The 26,519-nt window shown below is 39.2% G+C and overlaps 2 protein-coding genes across 3 annotated transcripts in view; both read right to left on the reverse strand.

The window, feature by feature from the left end:
- Nucleotides 1-4,653, reverse strand: part of LOC137653483 (uncharacterized) — a 50,492-nt gene extending 45,839 nt beyond the window's left edge. For both annotated transcript variants that reach the window (XR_011046491.1, XM_068386926.1), the window contains exons 1-3: nt 4,276-4,653; nt 923-1,031; nt 508-724 (exon numbers count right to left, since the gene is read on the reverse strand). Coding sequence is in view for 1 of the 2 variants with exons in the window: in XM_068386926.1 (XP_068243027.1) it covers nt 508-724; nt 923-1,031; nt 4,276-4,520 (571 nt within the window). In the remaining variant the exon portion in view is untranslated. The remainder of the gene's footprint in view (nt 1-507; nt 725-922; nt 1,032-4,275) is intronic.
- Nucleotides 4,654-21,711: 17,058 nt separating this feature from the next.
- The window catches only part of LOC137653484 (glutamic acid-rich protein-like), an 86,703-nt gene continuing 81,895 nt past the window's right edge, over nt 21,712-26,519 (reverse strand). Inside the window, exon 14 of the mRNA XM_068386928.1 lies at nt 21,712-23,229. Coding sequence (XP_068243029.1) covers nt 23,140-23,229 — 90 coding nt within the window. The 3' untranslated portion in view covers nt 21,712-23,139. The remainder of the gene's footprint in view (nt 23,230-26,519) is intronic.

The raw sequence follows: 26,519 nt of genomic DNA on the forward strand, positions 1-26,519 counted from the left end.
TGCTTGTCGTACTCCCCAAGAGAGATTGGTTCACTAAAGATTTAACTAGGCTCCACATGGTACTAAAAGAGTTGGAAGACCCAGGCCTACATGGCTGAGATGATGAATAGAGAAGTATTGAATTAAAATCTCAAGATAGAGACAAATGGCAAAATCTAACCGAGACCCTTTGTGACAATAGGCATAGGAGATGATGATGAACGAAAAACCTTTAATAAATTCTCACCTGGGCCTATACTTTAAGAAAAAAAAAATAAAACCATGATACTCTATCTTTTATGGAAGATTATTTCCCTTGATGACTTCTTTACTTTTGATCTAATTTAAACAAAATGAGTAATGTAGTTTATTTAAGAAATATAACAGAAAATATGTAGATATTGCATAAGTGTTCACAGAGCATTGGAATTATATTGGGTAGTAAAAATTCAATATTGTAAGATGGAAAAATTATATATAAATTAATTTTATAATGATGTTGCTAGTCTATCCATAACCCTTAATTACCTGAACTCTGCAACTTGTCCAATTCTTCAGTATTCGCTGATTCAAGCTTCAGTTTTTTGGAATGGTTTGTGATATCTTTCAGTGTCACCATTTTACCAGAGCTCTTATGGCTTTGGTTTCTGAAATCTTTTCCATTCAGCCTTGTGGATAGCATCACACTGACTTCTGCCAGCTCTTCCAGGGTCAATTGTTCTTTTGGCAGGAAATGAAGTGCTTCCTGAAAGGTAAATAAATTTCCATTCATGTAGCCAACATATATCATTATCACAGATATTTTGGGGTTATCTCTACTAAATGATACTCTATAAAAAACTTTCCCTCTGCCAACAGATCTAGATCTAAAAGACTGATTTAGTAAATTTTGAGACTTCAATCTAGATCACATCCCGTGAATGAAAAATGAAGTCCAACATACCTTTTTAATTGGGTGGTTATGCTCTATGTTCATTTTAACCACCACCAATTTCTTACAATCCTTTGAAGCTCGAAACTGTATAAAGGATTCACACGATTCTCGAAATGTTCTGCAAAAAAAGGAAGCAAACTATTTATCCCTTTGTGTAAAGTAAAATCTGACAATCTTTGAACATCAACATGGTATGGTTTACATATAAAATAAAGTCTTGTTTCAGAGTTGATATACTGCTTATTTACTTAATACTGTACTGATCTTAATACAGTACAGTATATGTGCTGTATATTTCTTTCATAATTTTTCATTTATACTTTATTTGTTACTTCTCCATTTCCTTTCTGCGTGGGCAGCTTCCCTATTGGAGTCCTTGGGCTTGTAGATTGGCTAGTATTAATAAAAACTGCTCATCAAATTCAATTTGTGTATTTCAACTAATTTCCTCTTCTGGTTGAGCTCCTACAATATAATAGTATGATCATGGTTACATCAATCCAAAGTACAGTATGTACTACCTCAAGGCAAAGCCATAGTCTTCCACAAGGGTACAGTAGTCTATGAAGTCTGCTTGCTAAATAAATGCTCCAACCAAAGAAATACCACATCTACAGAAGTTAGTCTAATTTCCTTTGTACCCAACTGCTGAGAACTGCCATAAATTTCAAGACATCTAATGAGCAGTCTTGTGAGGAAAGCATTTCTCTCTTGTAGCCTCAACTCCCAATTTGCTAATGACGCTTTAGAATACTTGAACTTCAGCACGTGTAGCTGAAAAAAACATAGTACAATACCTCAGCACACAAGGCTGACAAATGAATGATCCATAAGGAATATTTTTCAGCACCTCAACTGATCGAGTAACAATCATAATTCTACTCCTTTAACAAGCAATTTTTCGCCAGCACATCTTGAGCACCGAAGTGATCAACATTCAGTTGAGCAATCAACAAATCAGGTTGAATGATAGAATGATATAGACATCTAGGTGATACTACAGGTGTTGGAAAACACCTTCAAGTATGGCCCAAGGATCTGAAAGTACTGTAGGGAGCAGAAAACTTAAAGCTTCCTGTTTAACCATTAGGTGAAAAGGTCAACCTACGCATTTCCCAAAAACTTGAATAGCCTTCCATCTTCTCAATGACATAGGAGCCATTCTGATCCCATTACAGTACTTCCCCCTAAACACTGTGCTGATCTGCCTAGACACTACAGAATGGAAACCACCCATCTGTACATCTGCCACCCTAATGAACCCAAAAGGTGGCAAACATTTTCCTTCTTTTAGGTTTACATATGCTGCACTAAATAAAGTACTAAGGCAGCACAGTATTTCACACTTACTTGCATACCACCAATTACTAGTAACTCTTTCTGATGAACAATTAGCCCATACTGCATGCTATGCACGTTATCATGACCAATCAGGAGGCTACAGCGCCTAATGAAATGAAGTGCACATAAAACTGATACTTCGAAAATTTCCACTGCCTTTTTACATAACCCAATATATAAAGCAAATATTTATAACTGACCCCCAAAAATAGTCCAAAAAGAGAACGGCCAAATTGAGCATTACTCAACCGTCGAGGTTATCGAATTTGGTGGCAAGAAATTAATATGCTATAGATACCGACTCAACTGTTAAATATAGATTTTATTTAACCAAAAACAAATAACTTCCCGTACAATATTTATAAATAAAGCATAAATAAATACTGCAGTAATAACAAATGTAAAATTAGTGTACAGTATTTCATGTAAGATTAATTGGCCATGTTGCAGTACTATCAACTGACCCTAACTTTACAATAATTAGTGTAACTGAGCTGATGGATCTGACACTAGAATGTTACCTATGACAGTAATGCCCAAATATATGCTTATATGACACGCAACTAACTACTGTGATTAGCAGAGCAATAACCAAAGCATGTATACTGCTTTGGGCTACACTGGTACCCTGTGGTGAATGTAGTTTGTTGGGACAGGCATAAACTTTCTTATTACTCATCCAATCAATTTTCTTTATAGGGTAAATGTTCTCTATCTTGGTCTGAAATATGATATGAAATTAATTTTAGGATTTACAAAATATTATGATTTAGTGTTTACTTGCCGGGAGTGAAGCCAGTTGGAAAGCAAACATAGGGTTAAGGGAGCCTTTGTATATCAGCGGCCAGTTCCTCCCGTGTGGATTAAAAATGGTCATCAACTAACCTAAACTCTCCGCCACTAACCTGACCTAAAAGCCATGTCCTTACCTATTGCCGTATTCTAAGTCAGCCGCTATCATACATACACCGCAGGTTAAGACTTAGTCTTAGGGCTGTGCCCAATCCCTGGTAGGTAAGGATATGGCTCCTAGGTTAGATTAAGTGGGAAACCTTAGGTTAGGTGGTACTCTTTTGCTTGATTCCCTTTCAAGACGTGGCTTTTTCAGTCATAATTTTGAAATTTTACACTCGGTCCGTCCCACCCAACTACAAAAGCTCCTCTCTTTAACTATAATTGATTGATTGATTGAGACTTTTCTCTGTATCTATAATTCAGTAGTTTGTATAACTGCAATTTCTACAAATAGTTATGCACAACATGCAAGACATAACTCATACAGCTATTTCAATTATTGACAGGCTCCTATTCTGACAACGGAAGACTTCAGCCTCCAGGAACCCTCACCGTCACCTTACCGTGGCGCAAAATTCTAAGAGAAAAATCTTACAATACTGCCTTTTTATCTATATACTTAAATATATATATTTCCTGATATTCTTCTCTTATATAAAGTTGTGAAGAAGAACAGAGAGAGAGAGAGAGAGAGAGAGAGAGAGAGAGAGAGAGAGAGAGAGAGAGAGAGAGAGAGAGAGAGAGAGAGAGAGAGAGAGAGATTGTTTCATGTAAGTCCATTATTTCAACAGGAATTTACGATAATATTATCGTACTCTGCAAAAATTTCCTTTTTTCTATTGCCCCTAGTAAGAGGAATGCGCTGCCATTAACAGAAACTTTGATGGAAGGATTATAGAATTTCAGCCTTTCTCTGAGGAATAAAAGATATAGGATAAAGAAATTGAAAATACCAGTGGTAACAGCAGTTAAAAGTAAAAGTGTAAAAATTCGGTGTAACTAAGTGCCAAAGGCTTATGACTTCAGTGCACTATCCTGTAATTGAACTTGGAAAGCTTTAATAGACAGAAAAATAGTTAAATATTTGGCCCACTGACTGGGATCTGTGCTTACCTATCCCATTAGTATGGCTTGTCCTCTGTTCTACTCCTATCTGTAACATATGCTGTAATAATAAATAATAATAGTGCGTACTATAGATGCACAATAGTGACACATTGGCTAACCTCTGATTAGGACGACGGCCAGTTGATTGTGTTTTGTATCGCCGACCGCCCTTTATACACGTGTAACGGATTTCATAAAAACTGATGTCTGGGTTATCCACGATGTGCTTCATCCTCTTTTGAGCCGCCTGGAATGACCTCGTGTCACGACGCCAATACGCGACACCCTCTCTACTTTCGAAGGATTTCATGGCACTTTCGACAGCGGCGAGAGACGAGAACTCGCATCCTATTGCGATGGCCATTGTCTGATTTTGTAATTTGTACTATTCGGACAAATGTATAAAATTACGAGAAATTGGCATACAGAAGGCTATAGAGCACTGTTCAATTGGTCTTAGCCATAAACAATACGTGAACGCATGCGTGAGGGATTCACGTCACGGTCAAATAACCGTGAAAATGCAATACATATAAGACCGTTCCCAGGAGGCATTGTAATAAAAAATGTTTAAATATATTTATATCTTTTATATATGTTTATATTTGATTATTTTAAAGTTGCAGAAATTGATAGTTTATACCGATTAAAGCAACTGTAACCTTACGTCAGTGCGATAGAGAACGGTTCTTCAAAACAGACCAGGTGACATATCAATGCCAGCTGACATCAATGTAAAAAAGAAAAAAAAAAGAAAAAAAAAAAAAAAAAACACCAATGTAAACAAAGGTCATGCTTGTCCCAAATTAGCCAAGAAATACAGAGTAATTTTTGCAATATTAAGCTGTTTTATAGTTTTGTGAACTTCGCCCCCATCGATCAGTAAAAGACTATTAGATTCAATATCCATTATTGTCATTTGGATTCGTGGCTTGTTCCTAAAGGGTAAATTAAATGAGCACGTTTGATTTATCTAGACGATGAATATAAGCTTCATGAAGCAACAATGATGATAAAATACGCATTAAATGTACATTTCTGATTTTCTTTTAAATTGGTTTCTAGGCTCCTATAAGTATGTATCACAGATAGCTAGAATATACACACACACACTATATATATATATATATATATATATATATATATATATATATATATATATATATATATATATATATATATATATATGAGGTTATTTTTATTATTATTATTATTATTATTATTATTATTATTATTATTGCAAGAAAATTTGCAACACTCCAAGAAGCTTCAATTAACCGGGCCTCGATATGAGAAACATTAAAGTTTAAAAAGTGTAAAAAATTGGGAACAAATAAACCAGATAGTATAAATAAAAAATATACACCAATCAATGCCAATGATATCTTGCACTAATATAATAAAGAATTTACTAAACTTCAGAAGTTTCGCCGTAACCTCTACATGATTAGAAAAGAATTATATATTTTGATCCTCCTCTCAGAGAGACAAAAAGTGCCCGGTTAATCAACTATCATTTAGCCTTTAGTTGCAAGTTCTGAATGCTTTGAAAAATTTGGGTGTGTATGAAAGCAAACAAATATTTAATCTCCACGAAAATAATCTTCATTGGGTCTTATGTTTCAGACGAAAATCGTAAAAATTTCTAACTTCTTTTGGGAGTCAATATGAACCCAAGTGTACCGAGGGGAAATGTCATCGCTTACTCCCTATGTATTGGTATATCAATACCGAAGGTTAGTTTAATACTACGTTAACCCATCAGCCACTTGACCAGAATGAGATTCCATCCTTTAAACCACAGTATTGTATTTGAAAAGAACTTTGAAAGAAATCCATAGAAAACAGATAATGGGACTGAAACACTATGGTTTTCTTGATTCTAGTCTTAGCCCAAAAGTTTTCAAACACTAGCATTCCTAATTTGATAATGTGAATTATGGGGGGATTGTGAGTTATTGCTACTGGATATAAAATAAGTGAGAAATCACTTTTGTAAATTTACCCCTACATAAACTATACCAAAATGACAAATTGTAATTTTTTAATTGTTTGTAAATATATATATATATATATATACTATATATATATATATATATATATATATATATATATATATATAGAAATAAATTTCTACCTCATACTTGGGATCGAACGCTAGCCCCTTCTAATGAAAGGCCAGGTATATATATATATATATATATATATATATATATATATATATATATATATATATATATATATATATATATATATATATATATATATATATAATTCTTATCTTTTCTTCCTAGGATACTTTTATCGAATAAGTTAAAAAATTAACAATTTCAGAATGCAACTACTTTCTTCAACATTTGACTGAAAATATGGCCTGAGGCTAGGGACCAGGAAGGCCATTCAGCACCGAGATGTATCTTGGAGGACCAATGCAGTTGCTTTGCGAGTTAAAAGATATTGTCTGGACAGAGATTAGATGGAGTAAAAGTCAAAGGTCAAAAGATAGTTAGTATGGGGGGGGGGGGGGGGGGCAGAAACCGTACAATTGAGCCCCCGTATCTCATGAAAGTAATTCATTATTCACCTGTATATCTCGTAGGAATGGGTACAGTACTTTTGGGTTGGATGGATCTTATAAGTTAAACCCTGAGGCCTGGAAGGCTATTCTGTGCAAAAGAGACCCGAAATAATGATGAAAAATGGAGGTTAGGTAAATGGCTAAAACTTGGATGCAACTATTGGCTTAAGGGACACTGACACTGTAAGATCCTAAAGTAAGGCCTACAGTGAATGGCATAACATATACTGTACCAGCAGTACTATATTGCATTAATATTCCATCCTGTCTCTGTCTAAGTCTGTATCCTTTCTGAACAAGTACCAACCGCACATGAGCTCTTTATACAGTATATGTACTATACAGGAGTATAGTAAAATATACAAGAACAGTTCCTAAAATACTAATATTGTCAGAAGGTATGTATATAGTATATTGTACTGTAAAAATTGTCCACAGTACAATACACAGTACATACACTACAAACTGTACTTGTTAAAGTAAAGCTATTTTCTCTTAATATTAAAATCCATGCTACTAGGGTAAAGGATACTCACCACACTGACTCTTCCATTCTTCTTCTGATGTCTGATGATCATATATGGTATAATTGAGGATGGTATTTGGATGCCTACACTGACATGAGTCAATTTTTTGACAGTTTAGACATTCTTGCATTTTAAAAATTACTGTATTTATAGAAGAAAGACCTGGATCTCTTTCAGTTGCTATGAGTGGAGGAGACCTGATAAGCATTGGAGGCAACGTAGAAGAATATAAAGCAAGAGTAGCTGATGACCAAAGGAATGGTGCATAAGTAATGCTTACAATACACACAAGGTGCAATGACGGCATTAGCGCCTGTGGGGAGGAGGTTTGTTGTTCCTGTGCTACTACAAACTTTTGTCCTTTAAAATTGGAGCACTGTATGTTTAGGGAAAGCTGGAAACAGCTGCTAAATTCGTAGCATGGTAGGCAAGGTGAAAGGTTGAGGGAGGAGTGCTGCCTGACTCAGTCTTGAACCTTTTGCTTTTATCTTAGCATTGCAGATGTATTTACTGCTCCTTACAACTTTTCGCTGTCAATTCTTTCCCTCTACCTTGCATGTTTGAGTTGCATGCTACTTGAGTCACCATGAACGCTAAGCAAATTCTTGCAATGCAAAGTTGTCAGGGGAAAGGTTAGGTTAAGCCTTGTGATAAGTTTGTCAGAGCCTTCTGTAGATCCCCAATTTCTGTTAAGTTGTGCGTATTTCTACTAGCAGGAATCCTGTTGTAGAACGTTGCACATGGTGTTCTTCCCAGTTGGATGGGATGAGGAAAAAGTAATCCAAGAAATATTCTCAAGTTTCTTCACCAAATAGGGGGGAGATAGTTCTTGGTTGATGGCAGAGGAGCTTTTAGGATTTTTTTTTCCATTCCTGATGGCCTATTATTTCAGTGGCCCTTCTGTGTTCTCCCCGGGGTTTTCTGTCCATCAGAAGTTTTTGTGATAATGAGGATGACCTTATGCTCAGCTCTCTGAGCTGTTCCTTGAATGCAGAAGTAAGCTACTCCCCTAATGAGTTTCACATCCATACATTGAGGAAGAATATTCCCCACATCCATCCATTGCTAATGATGACATCCCATTGAAAAGTGTGTTCCTCTCTGCCAATTTCTGCTACCCTTTTAGCAAGTGCTATGCAGGCTTTCTTGACGATGGCAGGCCAAGATTTTGGGAGCCAACATCCTTCAGGATGGCTACTTGCTACCTTTTAATGACTTTTGACCTCCCCTGGCTTACATACAGATCCATTTCGATACTTAAATTCCAGAATCACAGAAAGCTACGGGTCTTTCGACAGATTTTAAAGTGATGCTGACGAAAACGCCATAAATCATGGCTTACCAGTGTCTGGGCTTCTACAGCTGACCCTTCCTTGTTGAAATATTGTCTGGGGGCCTTAGGTTAGTCATTAACTCTTTACTAGTTTCCATGTCAAACCTTGTTCTAGGTGGAAACAGTATGTCCTTGTTTCTCTTCCATCAGAGAATAAAACTAAGTGCTTTTAGTGGATTTAAAGGATATGCATTTTCAAATAAGCATCTGTCAATCCTTTTGGAAGTACTTCTTCATTGTCAATGGTGTAGTGTACCTATTCAAAACCTTGCGTTTGGAACTGTTCACTACTCCTCAGGTGTTCACTCATTCTTGACTTGCCCCATTATTACAGAATACTGGATATCTCTCAAGTTATAGCAATGATTGGCTAATCCAGCAGCTTCAGGATTGAGATCGCTGTTCGCTTTTTGTCATGATCTCGGGTTATTATATATGGTAGTCTGACAACTGGCTGAAAGACAGTTTGTCGACTGGTATTTTGTGGAATATAATTTGTTGAAAAAACAATTAACCAAACTGACTATTCATTGACAGGAAAACTGGTCGAAATTGGTAATAGAAAAACCGTAGCTAAAATGTCTAGTCCTAAGTTAAAATTGCTACTTACCACAAACAAACAACTCTTTAGAAGAATGGTACACTCCTTTTATTAACTGTGTTTCGGTGAAACTTCTATTTCCAAATTACTTGGAAAAAAATTTGAAAGGAAAAAGCGAGTAATGAAATTTTATCAGAATATGGAGCAATGGGAATGAATAAATCTTAAGACGACAATACTTATGTTTGAGTACATGAGCGTTTGAAAATTCTTGTACAAAATTACACCAGACGAAGGCTTAAATTTCTTAAAACCAGTTGTACATAATTTATAAAATTACTTACAAATGTTTATTTACACTTTAATTTATATATTAGGGTTTCAGATTTCTTCGTCGTCTTATATTTTTACTTATTTTGTTTTAAGTATTTTTCCTTATATTATCAAAATTAAATTAATTAATAAAGGACAATTTCCTTTCCATATTTTTCATAATTGCTAATTTTTTAAAGCTTCGTTCTTTATATTATTCAAGTTTTTGGACATTACTGTCGTAATAATTGTCAATTTAACTGGTAGTTATTTCAAACCGCTGTCTTTCGGCAAACGGTCAGCATACCGTTATAAACTTGGAAAAGGTGGATTTCGCAGCCAAATGGACATAGTCCCTACAATAGTATGCTATTCTGTGTACATGGTAACAGCAAGTCTTTCCCTCCAACTTTTCATCAGCAAGTTAGCATTACCATACCTACTTAAATGAGAACAAATAGCTTGGGTCTGGCAATTTCTCCTGTATCATCTGTAATCTCAAGAAAACTTCATACCTCAAGGGCACCTCCACCAGAGATCCATGCAGTGGCATCTTTAGTGGCAATGGTCAGCTGCCAAGGATCCGCGCACTCATCCTGCTTCAAGGGTTTAGGGGAGAGATGATCTGAATTGGTGGCTATATAACAGGAACCTAACTGTTGGAACTTTGCTTAACTCCCTGATGAGGAGAGGCTTCCTTTTTCAGATGTTTTGAAAGGGGTCAAGGAACAACTGGAGGAACAAGTGTTTTAGGAAATATGGTGAAGGAAATAATTCACCCGGAAATAAACATTCTAGAGATGCAAGTAACATTTAGATATCAGTAGTTTGCGTATGAATAAAAAAGCATGTTTACCATTTGATTCCAGAAATGCACAGTTTCCATCCCTCTCAGCCAGTTGACACAGTCGGTGTATGAGTAAGGGGCTCCTCTAAACACATAGTGAGCAGATGAAACATAGTAGCAGACCAGCTCAGTTGTCAAGGATAAATCACGGGCAGACTGGTCTATATCCTTGACAGGCAGAAAGCCTCTCTAAAAGTTATAAAGCTCACCAGTGACTAAAATTTTCACCACTTGGCTCAACAAGGAGCTCCCCATTTTTTCCTCAATAACGGTTCCATGGCCACTGTTTAAGAATGCTTTCCATCACCAATGGGGATACCATATGTCTATGCCTTCCCTCCATTCAGCCTGATTACCTGAATGATCAGTGGAGTGTTAGTCTCTTTAGGTCCCTAGATGTCCTTCTAATCAAGGTCCTAGGAGAAATATTGCCTTTGCCGTCTTTGTCAGTTGCACCTTCAGAGGCACCAGTCTTTAAAAATCACTCGTTCTTTGTAACGGGAGGCTATTCAGTGTCTCCTCTGAGCAAAAGGTTTTTATTACAGGACTTAGCAGGAGATGTCTTGATATGTGATAGTCCTCCAGCACTGTATACTAGGGAGAGTGGGCAAAGTCCCTTAGGTCAGAGCAATTATTCGGCAGGTCGCAAACTTGTCTGTGAAGAGCTACAGCTCAGCGTTAAACCAGGTTTTCAGACTCCAGTGTGGGGACCTCTCCTCTTGGAAGTTGTCCATTCTTGTAAGCAATTTTGGCTACCATTGGAAATCAGGCCCACAGCATGGGACGTTACCACTTCTTCAATACTGTCTTTTTGGTAGTTCTAGCATCAACCAATCAGTTTTTTACCATAGGTTTGAGTTTATCTTGGCCCCATTCCTCTGAATCTACACTACCGTGGATATGCTTTTGTGAAGGGTGAGATCACTGCAGTGTGATCTGAGGAACCATTGTTTCAGGCCTAGTCGAAGACTTTTTGTAAGGATGATAAGATGATGCAAGTGTCTATGAACACCAAATCTTTCTGGTTTTGCAGGACCTTCAAGTAAGTTTATGCCTTGTCCAGTGAAGGGGACAACTGAATGGCTTGAATGCTGGCTGATATCAGGAAATACCCAATAGATAGCTTTCCAGAAAAACATGTCGGTTTTTGCAGATGATTAAAGTAATAATCTGGAGACACCATTTTCTTTAACATGTTGCCTTCTAGTTCTTTGACACTTTCTCATTGGGTTCTGCCATCGGTGCTTGACAATTTGTTTATTTCTCCCAGCGTTCTCTTGGGCCAAACAAACCTTCTGTTAGAGTTGTCTTGATATAAGCCTCAAATAAAAGGTAGAACTGGCCCTTCTACTTCTTCGTCTTGCCTATCTCTTAGGGATGCAGCATTCAAGCCCTTACATGCTGGATAGGACATTTGATGCTACTAAGCTACGTATCAGACTTTACATATACAAATGTAATCTGATTAAAAATTCTTCTATCCTCCTTTAAAAGAGCCTTGGAGTCGACACACTATCCCTCTTCACACGAGATTCAGCCTTTATTGATCTAGCACAGAGTTACCCACAAATAGGTACTGGCATAGACACTAATAGTCCTCATCTCTTGTGATTCACTGATGATGAGGTTACTGGATACATGTTCCTCCCTTTTCCTTATTACCTGGAAGATCAACATCATTGAGGGAAAGAAGTTACCCTTTCTGTTCACAGGACCTTTACCCCACAATCAGTTTTCACAATATTACAGGACAAAGGTTTGTACCCAACAGGAACAGATAACAAAATTTAATAAAACTTGTATTTTTCCTATAAATAGCCACAGTCCCTTAAAGAAAATTTCCCCTCATATCACATGAGGTGTGGCTCAAGATAAATAGAAGACAGAGATGTTGAGAACGAAGTATGCAATGGAAGATGAAATATCATTGGAATGAGAAAAGATTAATGAGGTAGAATCATTCAAGTATTTAAGAACTATGATCTCCAATACAGGGTCTTTAGAATTAGAGTTTAATGAAAGATTGAAAAAAGCAAATCAAACCATGGGTGGATTGAGTGAAACTTGGAAATTAAATCCCCTGAAATTACATATAAAAATCAGACTACTGTATATATCGGTTTAGTGAGACAAGAGTCATAGTAAGACAATGAAACAATATCAGATTTAGTAGATTTGAGAACAAAGAAGAATAATGGGTCTTAAATGGCAGGACAGGATTAGAAAAGAAACTTTAAGAGATTACTCGAGTGCCACATGTGGATGAGATCATGGTGAGGAGTATATGGAGATGGTTTGAGCATGCTCTTTGCATTCCCCAAGAGAGATTAGTTCACCAATGTTTAACTGGGCTCCACAAGGCACTAGAAGAGTTGGAAGACCCAGGCCTAGATGGCTGAGGGCTATGAAGCATGAAGTTGGAAATGATGAAAGGATAAATATTGAATTAGAAGCTCAAGAAAGAGATGACTGGTGAAATCTAACCAAAAAGTTGATGACCACTCCTTTCAGTCCTGAGATCAAAAGTAGCTCATCTGTATGATTCCGATGGGCAGGTTCCGACCATACCTGCCACTGTAACTACCTTATGAAATCAAAAACATTTTCATCTTGAGCTGAGCATAGTATAATTTTAATTAAAGGATGCAAGTTTATATACATAGGAAGAATGCAAAATTGAAAATTTGACAAATTGCATATGAACATGAATCCTTTAATTAAAATTAAACTATGCTCAGCGCAAGATGGAAATGTTTGCTGATTCCATAAGGTAGTTTGTCTAAAAACTTTGTTTGAAAAACTCTACCAATGCGCAAGTATTGTACAGCAATTTCCAGTCTGCTTTATGCATGACTTGAAATTAAAAGGGTGTATCACAAAACTAAATGGGTAACGAGTTCAGTTTTATTTAAATTAACTGACAATGCAGGAAGTACTATTTCAGTGCTAACCAAGAAATAAAGTTGTAACAAAGTTTACACAGATTACCATAATACAGTTGACTATAAAGATGTTGAAACTGCATATGATAATTTATAAACTATACTATATTACCTATTGTAAACCTCAAAAACATAAAATTTATCTTTGGCAGTTAAGAAATATTTATGGTCACTTCTATGACAAGATAACAAACTGGAAATACCCATGAAGCCAAAAGTTCTAATTTACCTAATATTCTACGGATGTCTGCATTAAAAAAAACTAACCAACACTATTCAAAACACTCAATCTACTTAAAATGAAGTTTTTATGATAAAACAAAGTTTTATGAATACTTATCTGGCAGTTATATATATATATATATATATATAATATATATATATATATATATATATATATATATATATATATATATATATATATATATATATATATATATATATATAGCTAGAGTGTGTCGTCCGGCAGATTTTTCAAAACTCGCGGCAACCGCCGAGAGGTGATTGTCCGGTTAGGTGGTTAACAACCCTTACAGGGTGGTACTTGGAATCATTCCCATTTTCTGTTCCTCAGATCATCTCTTGCCCCACCTGTCTCCTGAGGGGAGGTGGGTGGGACTTTAAATATATATATATATAACTGCCAGGTAAGTATTCATAAAACTGTTTTATCATAAAAACTTCATTTTTACAAATAGAACTTATCTGGCAGTTATATATATATAGCTGATTCACACATTTGGAGGTGGGTGAAAGACAGCCAACATCGTAGGAAAACACCTTGATTCCTTACCTGCTAAGGTAGCCGACTTCAAAGGTTTCTGCCTCTTTGAGTCGCTTTCCCTTAGGAGTGCCAGCCAGGTGGAGACCTGTTGCGCTGAATCAACTCAATCGAGTCTGTCAAACGGGGCGAGACCAACAATGTGACTAGACTTCCACACTACCTATCCCCCTTTTTATAATCTGCAACCTTACTCAACCTAACCACCTAACCTTGTAGACTAGATATCTTACTTATCTAGCTAGACTGAGGGCGCTGTTCCCACAAGTCAGTACCCTCAGGCAACCATGAAAAACCAAACCCAATCACAGGCATACTGTAAAATAGTTAAGGTTGAGGGGAGGTAGTAACTCCTTTACCCAATACAGAAGCAGTGGCTACGTATGGGCCCAAAGTGTAACACTTTTCATAGTCCACTCTTACCTCCCTGAGGTAATGAGAAGTGAACACAGAGTTGCTTCTCCAAAACGTTGCGTCCATTATCTGCTTAACTGACATATTCTTCCGATATGCCAGTGAAGTTGCAATGGCTCACACCTCGTGAGCCTTTACTTTTAACAGACCGAAGTTCTCCTCCTCACATAAGAGGTGAGCTTCTCTTATTGTCTCCCTTAAGAAGAATAACGCATTCTTCGAGAGGGGATTTCGTGGATCCTTTACCGAACACCATAAAGAACTGGATGCACCTCTTAAATTCTTTGTTCGTGATAAATATGCCCTAAGGGCTCTAACTGGGAAGAGGAGTCTCTCCTCCTCTAGGCCCACCACATTTGTGAGGTTAAGAACCTCAAACGTCCCCAGCCAGGGTTTGGATGGGTTCTCATTCTTAGCGAGGAAGTCGATCCTTAACGCACATACTGCTCCTTCCTGCTTGAATCCCACCTGCTTCTCAATAGCGTGAATCTCGCTGACCCTTTTTGCTGTGGCCAAAGCCATCAGGAACAGTTTTCTCTTAGTCACGTCTCTAAGAGTCGCTTGCGAGATGGGCTCGAACTTCCTGCTGCATAAGAACTTCAAAACCACATCCAAATTCCAAGCCGAGGGTCTCAATTGAGTCTGCTTAGTCGTTTCAAACGACTTTAGGAGATCCTTCAAGTTCCTATCTTGCGTTAAATCTATGCCTCTGTGCCTAAAGACAGCCGAAAGCATACTCCTGTATCCTTTTATTGTGGATACGGCCAGCTTAAGAGTCTTGCTGAGGAACAACAGAAAATCAGCTATCTGGCTCACAGAGGTAATGGTTGAAGACACTTTGCGCTGCTTACACCTTGATCTAAAGGTCTCCCACTTCGATTGGTAGACTCTCTGTGAAGAGACCCTCCTCGCTCTGGCGATTGCTCTTGCAGCTTGTGTAGAAAAGCCTCTTGCTATGACAAGATTCTCGATAGTCTGAAGGCAGTCAGTTGTAAACCGAGGGGGTTTTGATGATATCTCTCAAAGTGGGGCTGTTTGAGAAGCTTTGGACTTGGAGGAAGGCTTCTCGGAAAGTCCACTAACATCTCCGCGAACCATTCTCTTGCTGGCCAGAATGGAGCTATCAAGATCATTCTCCCTGCCTTGAGGAGAGCGAATTTCTTGATAACTAGGTTGATAATCTTGAACGGGGGAACGCATAGGTGTCTATCCCTGTCCAGTCCATCAAGAAGGCGTCTACTGGTATTGCTTCCTTGTCCAGGACTGGGGAGCAGTAGTTGGGGATTCTCTTGGTCTGGTTGGAGGCGAAGAGGTCTATTGAAGGCCTCCCTAATAACTTCCACAGCCTCTGGCAAACCTGATGGTTGAGGGTCCATTCTGTGGGCAGAACCTGCCCTTCCCTGCTGAGCATGTCTGCTCTTACATTCTTCTGTCCCTGCACAAATCTCGTTAAAAGCTCTACGCTATTCTCCTACGCCCACAGAAGGAGCTCTCTTGCTATTTCATACAGGGATAGAGAGTGAGTTCCTCCTTGCTTCTTGATGTAAGCCAAGGCCGTGGTGTTGTCTGAATTGACTTCTACTATCCTCCCTGAGACAGTGTCTTTGAAGGCTTTCAGTCCTAACAGAATGGCCATCAACTCTTTCCTGGTGATGTGCCATTCGCTCTGTTCCACTCCCCAAGAGCCTGAGGCCTCCCTGCTCCCCATCCTGACTCCGAACACTAGGTCTGGGTTCTTCTTGAACAGGGAGATTCCTTCTCCTAAAATCGACGGATCCAACCACCAAATCAGATGTCTCTTGATCTCTGCTGGAATGGGGAAGGAAAAGGAGTCCTCCTGATTCTTCCTGTCCCATACTCTTGAAAGGAAGTGTTGTAGAGGTCTGAGATGCAATCTTCCCAGGGCGACAAACTGCTCGAGCGAGGAGAGGGTGCCCAGCAAACTTATCCAATCCTCGCTGAGCACTTCTGTCTCCCCAGGAATTCCTGCACCTTCCCAAGGTATCTGGTTTGCCTTTCTTGGGAGGGAGAAGCCCGAAACGAACTGAGTCCAGAACTACCCCCAAATAAAGAATCGTCTGACTCGGTTCGGTCTGGGACTTCTCCTTGTTGATGAGAAGACCCAGTTCCTGGGCCATCATAAAAGTCTTGTGTAAGTCCTCCAGACACCTTTTCTTCGACCGGAATCTTATCAGCCAGTCATCCAGGTATAGGGATACTCTTATCCCCTCTTGATGAAGCCATTCCGCCACGTTTGCCATTACTCGGTGTTGAGGCCGAAACAAAGGGCCTTGAATTGGAAGCATTTGCCCTGTACTACGAATCTTAGGAACTTCCTTGAAGTCGGATGGATGGGGATATGAAAGTAAGCGTTTTGTAAATCCAGAGACACCATCCAGTCCCCTGGAAGGACAGCTGCCAGCACCGACCGAGTTGTCTCCATGGTAAACTTTGTCTTTTCTACAAAGACGTTCAGTGCGCTGACATCTAGAACGGGTCTCCATCCACCCGAGATCTTGGGCACCAGAAACAGGCAATTGTAGAACCCTGGGGAAACTAGTTCCAGGACCGGTTCTATCGCTCCCTTTTCCAGCATCTGGTTCACCAGCTCCAGTAGCGGCCCTTGCTTCACGGCGTTCGAGTATTGCGCCACTAAAGCTAGAGGTGTTCTTGAAAGCAGAGGCTTCTTCAAGAGGAGGATCTTGTACCCCTCTCCGATGACCGAGAGGGACCAGGCTTCCTCCCCTCTTTCCTTCCAGGTGTGCCAAAAGAGTGACAGCCTTACTCCTACTGCTGTCTGGAGGACTTTTTCCTCATTTCCTAGCGCGGGCCCTGAACGACCCTCTGTTTGCTCTACTGCCCGTCTCCTGCCTTCTTCCTCTGAACTCCATCCTAGTAGGTGCTCTACCCCGAAAGGGCTGCTGAACTTTCCTTTCCTCCTCCTTCAAGGATGACGGAATCACCGGTAAAGCCTTCCTTGCGGAGCATGACAGGTGGTCTTGCATCGCCTTTTGTCCCAGCGAAAGGGTAATGTCCCCTACTAGGGACTCAGGAAAAAGATGTTCCGAGAGAGGGGACAATAGGAGCTCCGCCTTCTGCGTGACCGTAACCGCTCTGGTCGTGAAGGAACATAATAGAGCCCTCTTCTTCAGAATTCCCGCAGAGAACAGGGAAGCCAACTCGTTTGCCCCATCTCTAAGAGCCTTATCCATACAGGCCATAATACTGGTTAGGTCTTCTGTGGCTTGTAAGAGTTCTGCTTTCCTGGCCAGTGTTCCAAGAGCCCAGTCCAAAAAGCTGAACACTTCGAAGGATCGGAAGATTCCCTTGACGAGGTGGTCTAGCTCTGACATAGACCAAATCACCTTTGTAGAGTTAAGGCCATGTCTCCTGGATGAACCTACAATGCCGGTGAAGTCCCCCTGGGAGGAGGCAGGTACTCCCAGGCTAAGAGCTTTTCCAGTCTCATACAACATGCCCGCCTTAGATGCAAGTCGAGCTGGTGGAAACGACGTGGTCTTCACTGCTTGCCTACGCTCTTTCAGCCAGTCATCGATCCTAGCGAGAGCCTTCTTTGCCGAAATCGACAGTTTCATCTTGATGAAAGCCGACTGCTTCTTCGACTTCTTCCTGCTGAACTGCGACTGAGGAGAACGAGGGGCAGCAGGTTTAAACTCCTCTCCATACAGCTCAAGGAGGGAGCGAGAGAGAACCTTATAGTCAGCAGCCGCATTAGCAGGTTTATCTTCGTCCTCCGAAATATCCTCCAAGTCTTGCATTCCTTCCAAATCTGTCTCCCTTTGGGCTGAAGGAACTCTGTCGGAGGTTTCTTTAACATCCAGATTACTTTCAATCCGGCGTGCATAAGGATCACTTCCTTCTAGCTGTTCACCTGCATCAGAGGAGTAAAGCAGAACGCCGAATGCATCCTGTCGGCGAGGACTGGATGCGTCCTGACATTGGGAAACGCGTACGTCCCGCGCCAAGCGCTGGTGACGTCCTGGCGTCGAGCACTTGAAGCGTCCTTGCGACGACAAGAGGATTCGTCCTGACGTAGAGAGCTGGCTGCATCCTTGCGTCGAGAGCTGAATGCGTCCGGATGTAGCGAGATGAAAGCGTCCTGGAGAGGCAGGCTGGATGCGTCATGACGTCACGAGCGGGAGTCGGAAGCGTCCTGACGACGAGAGCCGTATGTGTCCTGCCGTCGTCTAGAGGAAGGAGAAACGCGGCGTCGAGCGCTTGACGAATCGTGGTGCGTTTCCCTGGGAGACGAGTGACGTATCCTCCCCTCACCGCGAGAACGGTGCTGTCTGTCGTCCTACAGGGGAGAGGAACTTGTTCCCTCTTACTAGCTGATTTCTTCACTGGTAATTTGTCGTCCTTACTTCTGCCCAACTAGGGGGGGAGTGCGGCTAAAAGCCTGAACAAGAGACACCAGTTGTTCTTGCACAACAGTCATGAAAGATTTTGCAACCACTGCTGGGTCTCGCGATTCCGAAGGTGAAGGCTGCCGAGTCACGCTGGTAGCAGGAGAATGTTCTCTCGAGTGTCCCCCATAACCTGAAGGAAGAGGAGATCTCTCCTTCCTTCCATCGTCCTGCGGAGAAACGTCCAATCTAGGTTTAGCCCTTTTTGCTGGAGAGGCGTTCCAGTCATCGTCGGAAGGGAAAGGTTCCGGGCTACTCCATCTACTTGAAAGGGGAGAGCGAGAACGGGTCTGGTCAGCTTGCTGTATCCACCTTCTCTTGGTCGGCCTTGAAGCCTCATACTGCCATCTGCGTCTAGGAGAGGGGCTCGGGGAAGACACTATCACTTCCGACACGCCTTTCCCGTGGCGGTCATGAGCAGCCTGGTAAATAGCAACAGGACTGCTCGAGGCGACGGCTGACCGAGAATACGTACCTCTCACTCCCTTGCGGCCGTCGATGTACCTTTTCCCTTGGTCCTGGGAGCTTGGTAGAGGTCTAGACTTAGGGGCGTGACAGGTTCGATCAGTCGCCACCTCCACTGCACTTTCACAAGCACTAATTTCACTTGCACTCTTACCTTCAAGGCTGCAAGCTGGTCCTTGAGAGCCTTCATCTCAGCCGCCATCATGGTGTACTGAGGGTCATCCACAGTTACCATTCCTGTAGAAGGAGCAGGGGCTACTACCTCAGGAGAAGGTTCAACTTCTACAGAAGATTTATGAATTAAGGGGTCAAAAGAAATGTCTAGGCTAACATCACTAGCTGACTTAGATTTAGGTTTAGAAGCCCTCCTGACTTTATCAAATTCTAACTTACGCACATAGCGTTTCATTTCCAACCATTTCTTTTTGTCCAAAACCTCACATTCTTTGCACCTTTTATCCAGGGCACACTCAAAATCCCTGCACCCCAAACAAACAGTGTGAGGGTTCACCGAATCTTTCAGTAACCTCACCTTCAATTCCTCATTCACACACTCGAAAATATAGCTTATCAAACATCGTACTCAAACAACAATCAAAGGAATAAATCACTAAAGCGATTGCCAATCCACCAAAAATAAGTCCAATACAGCGACACAGGGAAAGCGAGCGGAAAACCCGATGGTGGACCAACAACGAGGTTGTCAGTCCAACCAGCAGAGATGATCTGAAGAATAGAAAACAGGAATGATTCAAAGTACCACCTTGTAAGGGTTGTTAACCACCTAACCGGACAGCCACCTCTCGGCAGTTGCCGCGAGTTTTGAAAAATCTGCCGGACGACAGAGACTATAGCTATATATATATATAACTGCCAGGTAAGTTCCATTCGTAAAAAAAAAAAAAAAAAAAAAAAAAAAAATAAATAAATAAATCATACTCAATAAAATAACCAAAACTTATAATAATCTGTGCAATATTAACCCAAGAACTACTGTAGGGCTCTTTAGCACCTGAAGGGGGGGTGGGGGGGATCTGCTGTATGCCTCTTCTGATTGTCATTCTCTCTTTTCCCACAAATTCCCTCATGAGATTACTTAAATTGTACTATTTTTTAATATTATTTGTCTGGTAGAAATTTTTTACGTTCAGAACATTATTTTACCTATGTAAATCTATGTATAAAATAAAAGCTTTCGTAGATTAAATTTAACTCTTTTTACAAAGAAAAAGTGAAATTTAGTTCTTTTCAGTAAAAACTAGTTTTATATTAATATATGAGAAACATACCCAATAAAAAGCATAAGAAATTATACATACACACACACATCATCACAACATACTGTTCAGTAAGGGAAGTAATAGCGTGAGTTACCAAGATAGTCGGTGTTTATTTGTATTTTCCATGTCTAAAGCTTTATTTTGTTAAAAATTATGACACATTGTTTTCTGTGTTCTTGTTTGTCACTTTTTGATGCCATTCCTGGACATCCTAACAACTCTTGGAGAAAGAAGGCCTCTTCAGGCCAACATTGTGAGACCACCATAACAAAACAGGAACGACAAATTTATGACAAGGAAAAATCAAAGCAAAGCAACAGAACGAAGTTGGAAGAAAGAGGAGTGTGAAGAGAAGTGTTCGTGGAAAATATGTACCCCAGGAAAAAAAGCCAAACCTAAGTACTGGTTACTCCATCGCTCTATCATTATCAAGGCAGACATATGATGCAATACCAAGTACAACTTCCCCATTCATTGCCCAAACCATCATTTACAGAATCTGGCACCTAACAAGTTCTTACCTGTGTTACTGTATTTACCGAAGACGAAAAAGATGAAGACATAGATGATAACATCCACTGTGCAAATAATGATTGTGGTGATACAAGGACCTTGATGACTGTGAAGAGGACTTTGAAGCAAGATCATTTCGTTAAGATGGAGAGCACCTTGAAGAATGTGAAGAGGATAGCGAAAATGAAATAATGTCAGTAACATATGTGAAGTAAAAGGAAGAAAAATACAGTCTTATATTAGGTAAAATGTCAATAACTTTATCCCTGACATTCATCCCAAAAAAGAAAAAAAATACACAAGTAAACTGCTACATTTGTGCAAATATTTCCAGGCAACAATATAAACAAACGTGTTACAACTACTGGAGTTGACTGTGATTTGCCTATATGTCTATGTGACTGCTTTCATGTAAGACATACTCCAAAGAACAATTGGAAGTGTGTTACTGTACTTATTTCCATGATATACATGCTTAAAAAAATAAAAACCTATTGTGATCAGTCTGATTGCTTTCAAATAACCCTCAAGTCATGAGTTTATATAAAGTTATATTCATATTAGTAACAAGGTTTATTTATATAAAAATTCAATAATCCAAAGTATGTTTTTTATACACTTACAATAATTGATTTCTTTAAATAATCTAATTACATATATTTGCAAAGGAAGATATTGCATAATTTTTACCTTCTTTGTCTATCATATTTCTCTGAATATGATATATCCTTTCAACCTATTTTACAATAATAGCAATGATGATAAATTACTATATGTATTGACAAAAGAAAAAAAATCACTCAAGAAAATAAAACATTCACATACAGTACATTCTACAGAAGCATCTAGAAAGATTATTCATTATTCACAGAAAATATTCTATATTCTAAAATTTGAAAATATAGTAATTTTCGTTATCATTCAACTCTCCAATATACAGTAAAAGTTGTAATGGTTATTTGTCAAAATACGCTATGCTCTACTGGGCCAAAAAACAAGCCCGTTATACTTAACTGCCTCCCCAACCATTTGTGACAATTGACAGACTTAGTACCTATGGTACTATCGCACCACCTATTCACCTGACAAAGTGGCATGTCGCACAGTAAAATACCAAACGTAAAGAAGGGAAAAAAATAATGTATGAAGTAATTACAAAGGCGTTAGTAAAGTTATTAAATTTTGAAGCGTCATTTTTTCAAAGATAGCTGAAACATGTGCATTCCTCGAGTTAACTGGCCCAATATGATATTTACTGTACTGTATTAAAACAATTAAAGGGTTTATAACTTGAATGATAGCAATTATAAACTGCAAACATTTAAAAAAAAAAAAAAAAAAAAAAAATACAATGAATAACAATCAAAATGTCTAAAACTAAACTAGTAAAAAGGGAAAATGTTTTCTAAACACATTAATTTGCTTGTTATTTTTTTTACTTGAAATACAAATTATTCTAATACTAAATAGCAGTTGATCATTCTTCATGTCTTATTCACAACATATCAATCTTTTCTCAAAACTACGAACTTTTCATTTATAAGATCTAACCTAAAGTTTTTTAAATTGCCCCCTGGAAAATATTATGAAGGAAACTCTTAACTTCAAAATGAATTAAATAAATCTGCTATTGAACACATTAAATTAACTGGCATCAAAGAAAATAACAATGTAAACATATTACATTGCTTTAACAATAATGTATATTCAATAACAGTAAGCAACTCTACTTAAAAGATAAAACTATGACAATCTCCAGTGTACTTAATCACAAGTACCAATTCCCAGGTACAACTCAAAAAATTCTGTTCATGTAAACACATTGTATATACACCAAACAGATAAGGAAAAAGTTTATTCTCTTCCATATATGAAAAGTGATGAAAATATTCTTATAATAACTGTAGTTGACAGATGCTAACATCCTCACTTGATTTAGTGCAGATGATAAACTACTGTCACCTTGTACCATATATGATCTCTTAACTATTTTCATCTGTATATCATCGTCACAACTACTCCTTTAGGTATCCTCCTCAGAATCTTCCGCAATATCTTCCAAAAAGTCGTCTGTTATTTTATGGTCTCTCTCTTGCTTTCTTACGTCACTTTTCTGGAGAAAAAAATAAGTAAAGTTTGCATAAATCCAGTTTTCTATATATATATATATATCCATTAGTTGCATACATTCCCTTTATCCTATCAGAAATATCTGCAGACCAAGTCATTTGTCTAATACAAGGCAAAGAGCAATCTGTCCCACAAACACCACCTGGATTCAATGGTAGACACCAGCAACCTTCTCACTGTTTGTGATGTCTGAACATGGTTTAAAGATTTGTGAACATGACAGGCAGGCCTGTCAGTAGTATGGGAAAGTATGATGGAATTAGGTTAAGCAATAGGCAGAAAAATAAGAACAGACTGGCTATTGGGCCTAACAGATTAGGTAGCTGGCTAAATCGAGAAAGTAGGTTGGTCAGAATGGGAAGGTATGGAAGCAAGCAGACAAGTCAGCATACACTGCAGGTGGGAAGCAGGCAGGACAGGAAGAGGGTACAGGTACATCACAAGAGGGCTGTCACTTCTTCACAATAACCAAAGATGGTAAAGTCTATGCCATTGATTCGAAAGGTCTTAGAACAAACACATTCATAGCAAAATTACCTCCCATTTTAGCATGGCATATGAGTATGTAACCATTCAAACACCTTACAGCTAACAGAAATGTGAAATTATGAATAAAAAGTTAATAGGCTACATTCTTACATTTCTCTGTATGATTTATAAAATTCATGGTCAGGTTACACAGGTCAAAATAAAACTCTAATCAGTATATAACAAATTGTAGAATAAGCCACCTGTCATTATTGGTTATGAAAAACATCATAAAATTATTTTACATTTAAGTGCCCCTATGTACTCAATATCACAATTTTTTTTGTTAAGTCATTTGTATTTTTCTTGCCTATACAAACTCGTCATTTAATACTACGACTTCAGCGACGCTGGAAAGGACTTGCAGGTATATTCTCTCAGGTTGCCTGGGATTTGCAGACACCCACCTTCAACACAATTCTTCCATGGTGATTGTGAATATGCTTTCCATATTGTTGCTTGAAGCGAGAAGATGGTGTTATTGATCTAATTCCTGCATCTGATTAAATTCACAAAATTGTTTTTAAGTTGTGGTCTGAATACTTGGGTTCCCACCAGGAAGTGTTTTTATCTGACACTTGCTGTAGTGGGTCATACAAAGTGCTCTTCAAGGACCTTAGAACTCTGGTAACATCCAATAACGGTGGTTTGAGCTCTTTTGGCAAGCATGATTGCTCAAAGCTTCTTATCAGCATTAAAAGTCCCAGGATGATGAGAGATCAAGGCATTCAGTTTAAAAAAACCCAACTCCAGGGTGAGCGATAGCCTTTCAACGTAGAGACTAAGAGGATCTTCTCTTGGCGAAGGTAAATGAGAAAGTCTGCAATTAGTTGAATAAAGGCTCTGACTGGAGAAGAACCCATTTTATGGCACCATTTATAGAAGAATGCCCACTTTGCCAGGAACACTGCTAGTACAGCGAGTTTAAACTGTTTACTGGGGAGGCCACTGCTGTGGTTGGGCACCAGAGTGGGGGGTTGGGCTTGGCTGGCCGAAGTTCTGGTGAGCATCTATTCTTGTGAAACTGGAACTCAAAACTTGACACCTTTACCTTTTACCTTTATACAGACATCTTTAAAGTTCCTTGCAAAAAGCCTTCCACTTTGAATGATGCTGGGTAGTCTCCACCTATGAAGCGAAAGGGATGACACCAGGTGGTGGTACTGCTTTGGCTGGCAAAGAAGTTTGGACCAAGGCCAAAGGGGTAGTTCTCTTAGTGCCTTGATCAGTAGCATCATTAGGTCAGAACACCATTTGGCATGTGGCTATTTGGGAGCCACCAGTTAGTAGTCAGTACCTGGTTGAAAACCTTTCAAATCAGGCAAAAGGCAGAAAAAGCATAGGTGTCAAGGTTGTCACACACCTGTTGGAATGCATCCTGCTTTTCCAATGGGGCTAATAATGATAACAATAGTTGGTCCAGGACTAGCAAACAGAACGCTAGAAATGATATTTTAATTATAAAATAAATTTTTGAATATACTTACCCGGTGAATATATAGCTGCAACTCTGTTGCTCGACAGACAAAAAACTGTACAAAAAACTCGCCAGCGATCGCTATACAGGTTGCGGGTGTGCCCATCAGCGCCAACTGTCGGCCAGATACCAAACTCCATGTAAACAAAGACTCAATTTTCTTCTCGTCCCATTGCGTCTCTATTGGGGAGGAAGGGAGGGTCATTTAATTTATATATTCACCGGGTAAGTATATTCAAAAATTTATTTTATAATTAAAATATCATTTTTAAATATTTAACTTAGCCGGTGAATATATAGCTGATTCACACCCAGGGTGGTGGGTAGAGACCAGTTAAATATGTTTACATCTTATGAGCTAAGAGTTTTTATTTCATTTTAGAAGTTATCAAAATAACAAAAACAAAATAAATAGGTACCTGGTAAGGAAGTCGACTTAGACGATTACTCTGCCTTATAAGTACGTCTTCCATACGGAGCCTCGCGATCCTCTTAGGATGCTGACAGACCCCTAGGAGCTGGAGTATCAAGGGCTGCAACCCATACAACAGGACCTCATCAAACCCCTAATCTGGGCGCTCTCAAGAAATGACTTTGACCACCCGCCAAATCAACCAGGATGCGAAAGGCTTCTTAGCCTTCCGGACAACCCATAAAAAACAACAATAAAAACATTTCAAGAGACAGATTAAAAGGATATGGAATTAGGGAATTGTAGTGGTTGAGCCCTCACCCACTACTGCACTCGCTGCTACGAATGGTCCCAGTGTGTAGCAGTTCTCGTAAAGAGACTGGACATCTTTCAAGTAAAAAGACGCGAACACTGACTTGCTTCTCCAATAGGTTGCGTCCATTATACTTCGCAGAGATCTATTTTGCTTAAAGGCCACGGAAGTTGCTACAGCTCTAACTTCGTGCGTCTTCACCTTAAGCAAAGTTCGGTCTTCCTCACTCAGATGTGAATGAGCTTCTCGTATTAACAATCTGATAAAGTATGACAAAGCATTCTTTGACATAGGCAAGGATGGTTTCTTAACTGAACACCATAAAGCTTCAGATTGGCCTCGTAAAGGTTTGGTACGCTTTAAATAGAACTTAAGAGCTCTAACAGGGCATAAGACTCTTTCTAGTTCATTGCCTACGATCTCCGATAAGCTGGGAATATCGAAAGATTTAGGCCAAGGCCGAGAAGGCAGCTCATTTTTGGCTAGAAAACAAAGTTGCAGCGAACAAGTGGCTTTTTCCGACGAAAATCCGATGTTCTTGCT

Source organism: Palaemon carinicauda, chromosome 14, assembly GCF_036898095.1.
Source record: "Palaemon carinicauda isolate YSFRI2023 chromosome 14, ASM3689809v2, whole genome shotgun sequence".
NCBI lineage: Eukaryota > Metazoa > Arthropoda > Malacostraca > Decapoda > Palaemonidae > Palaemon > Palaemon carinicauda.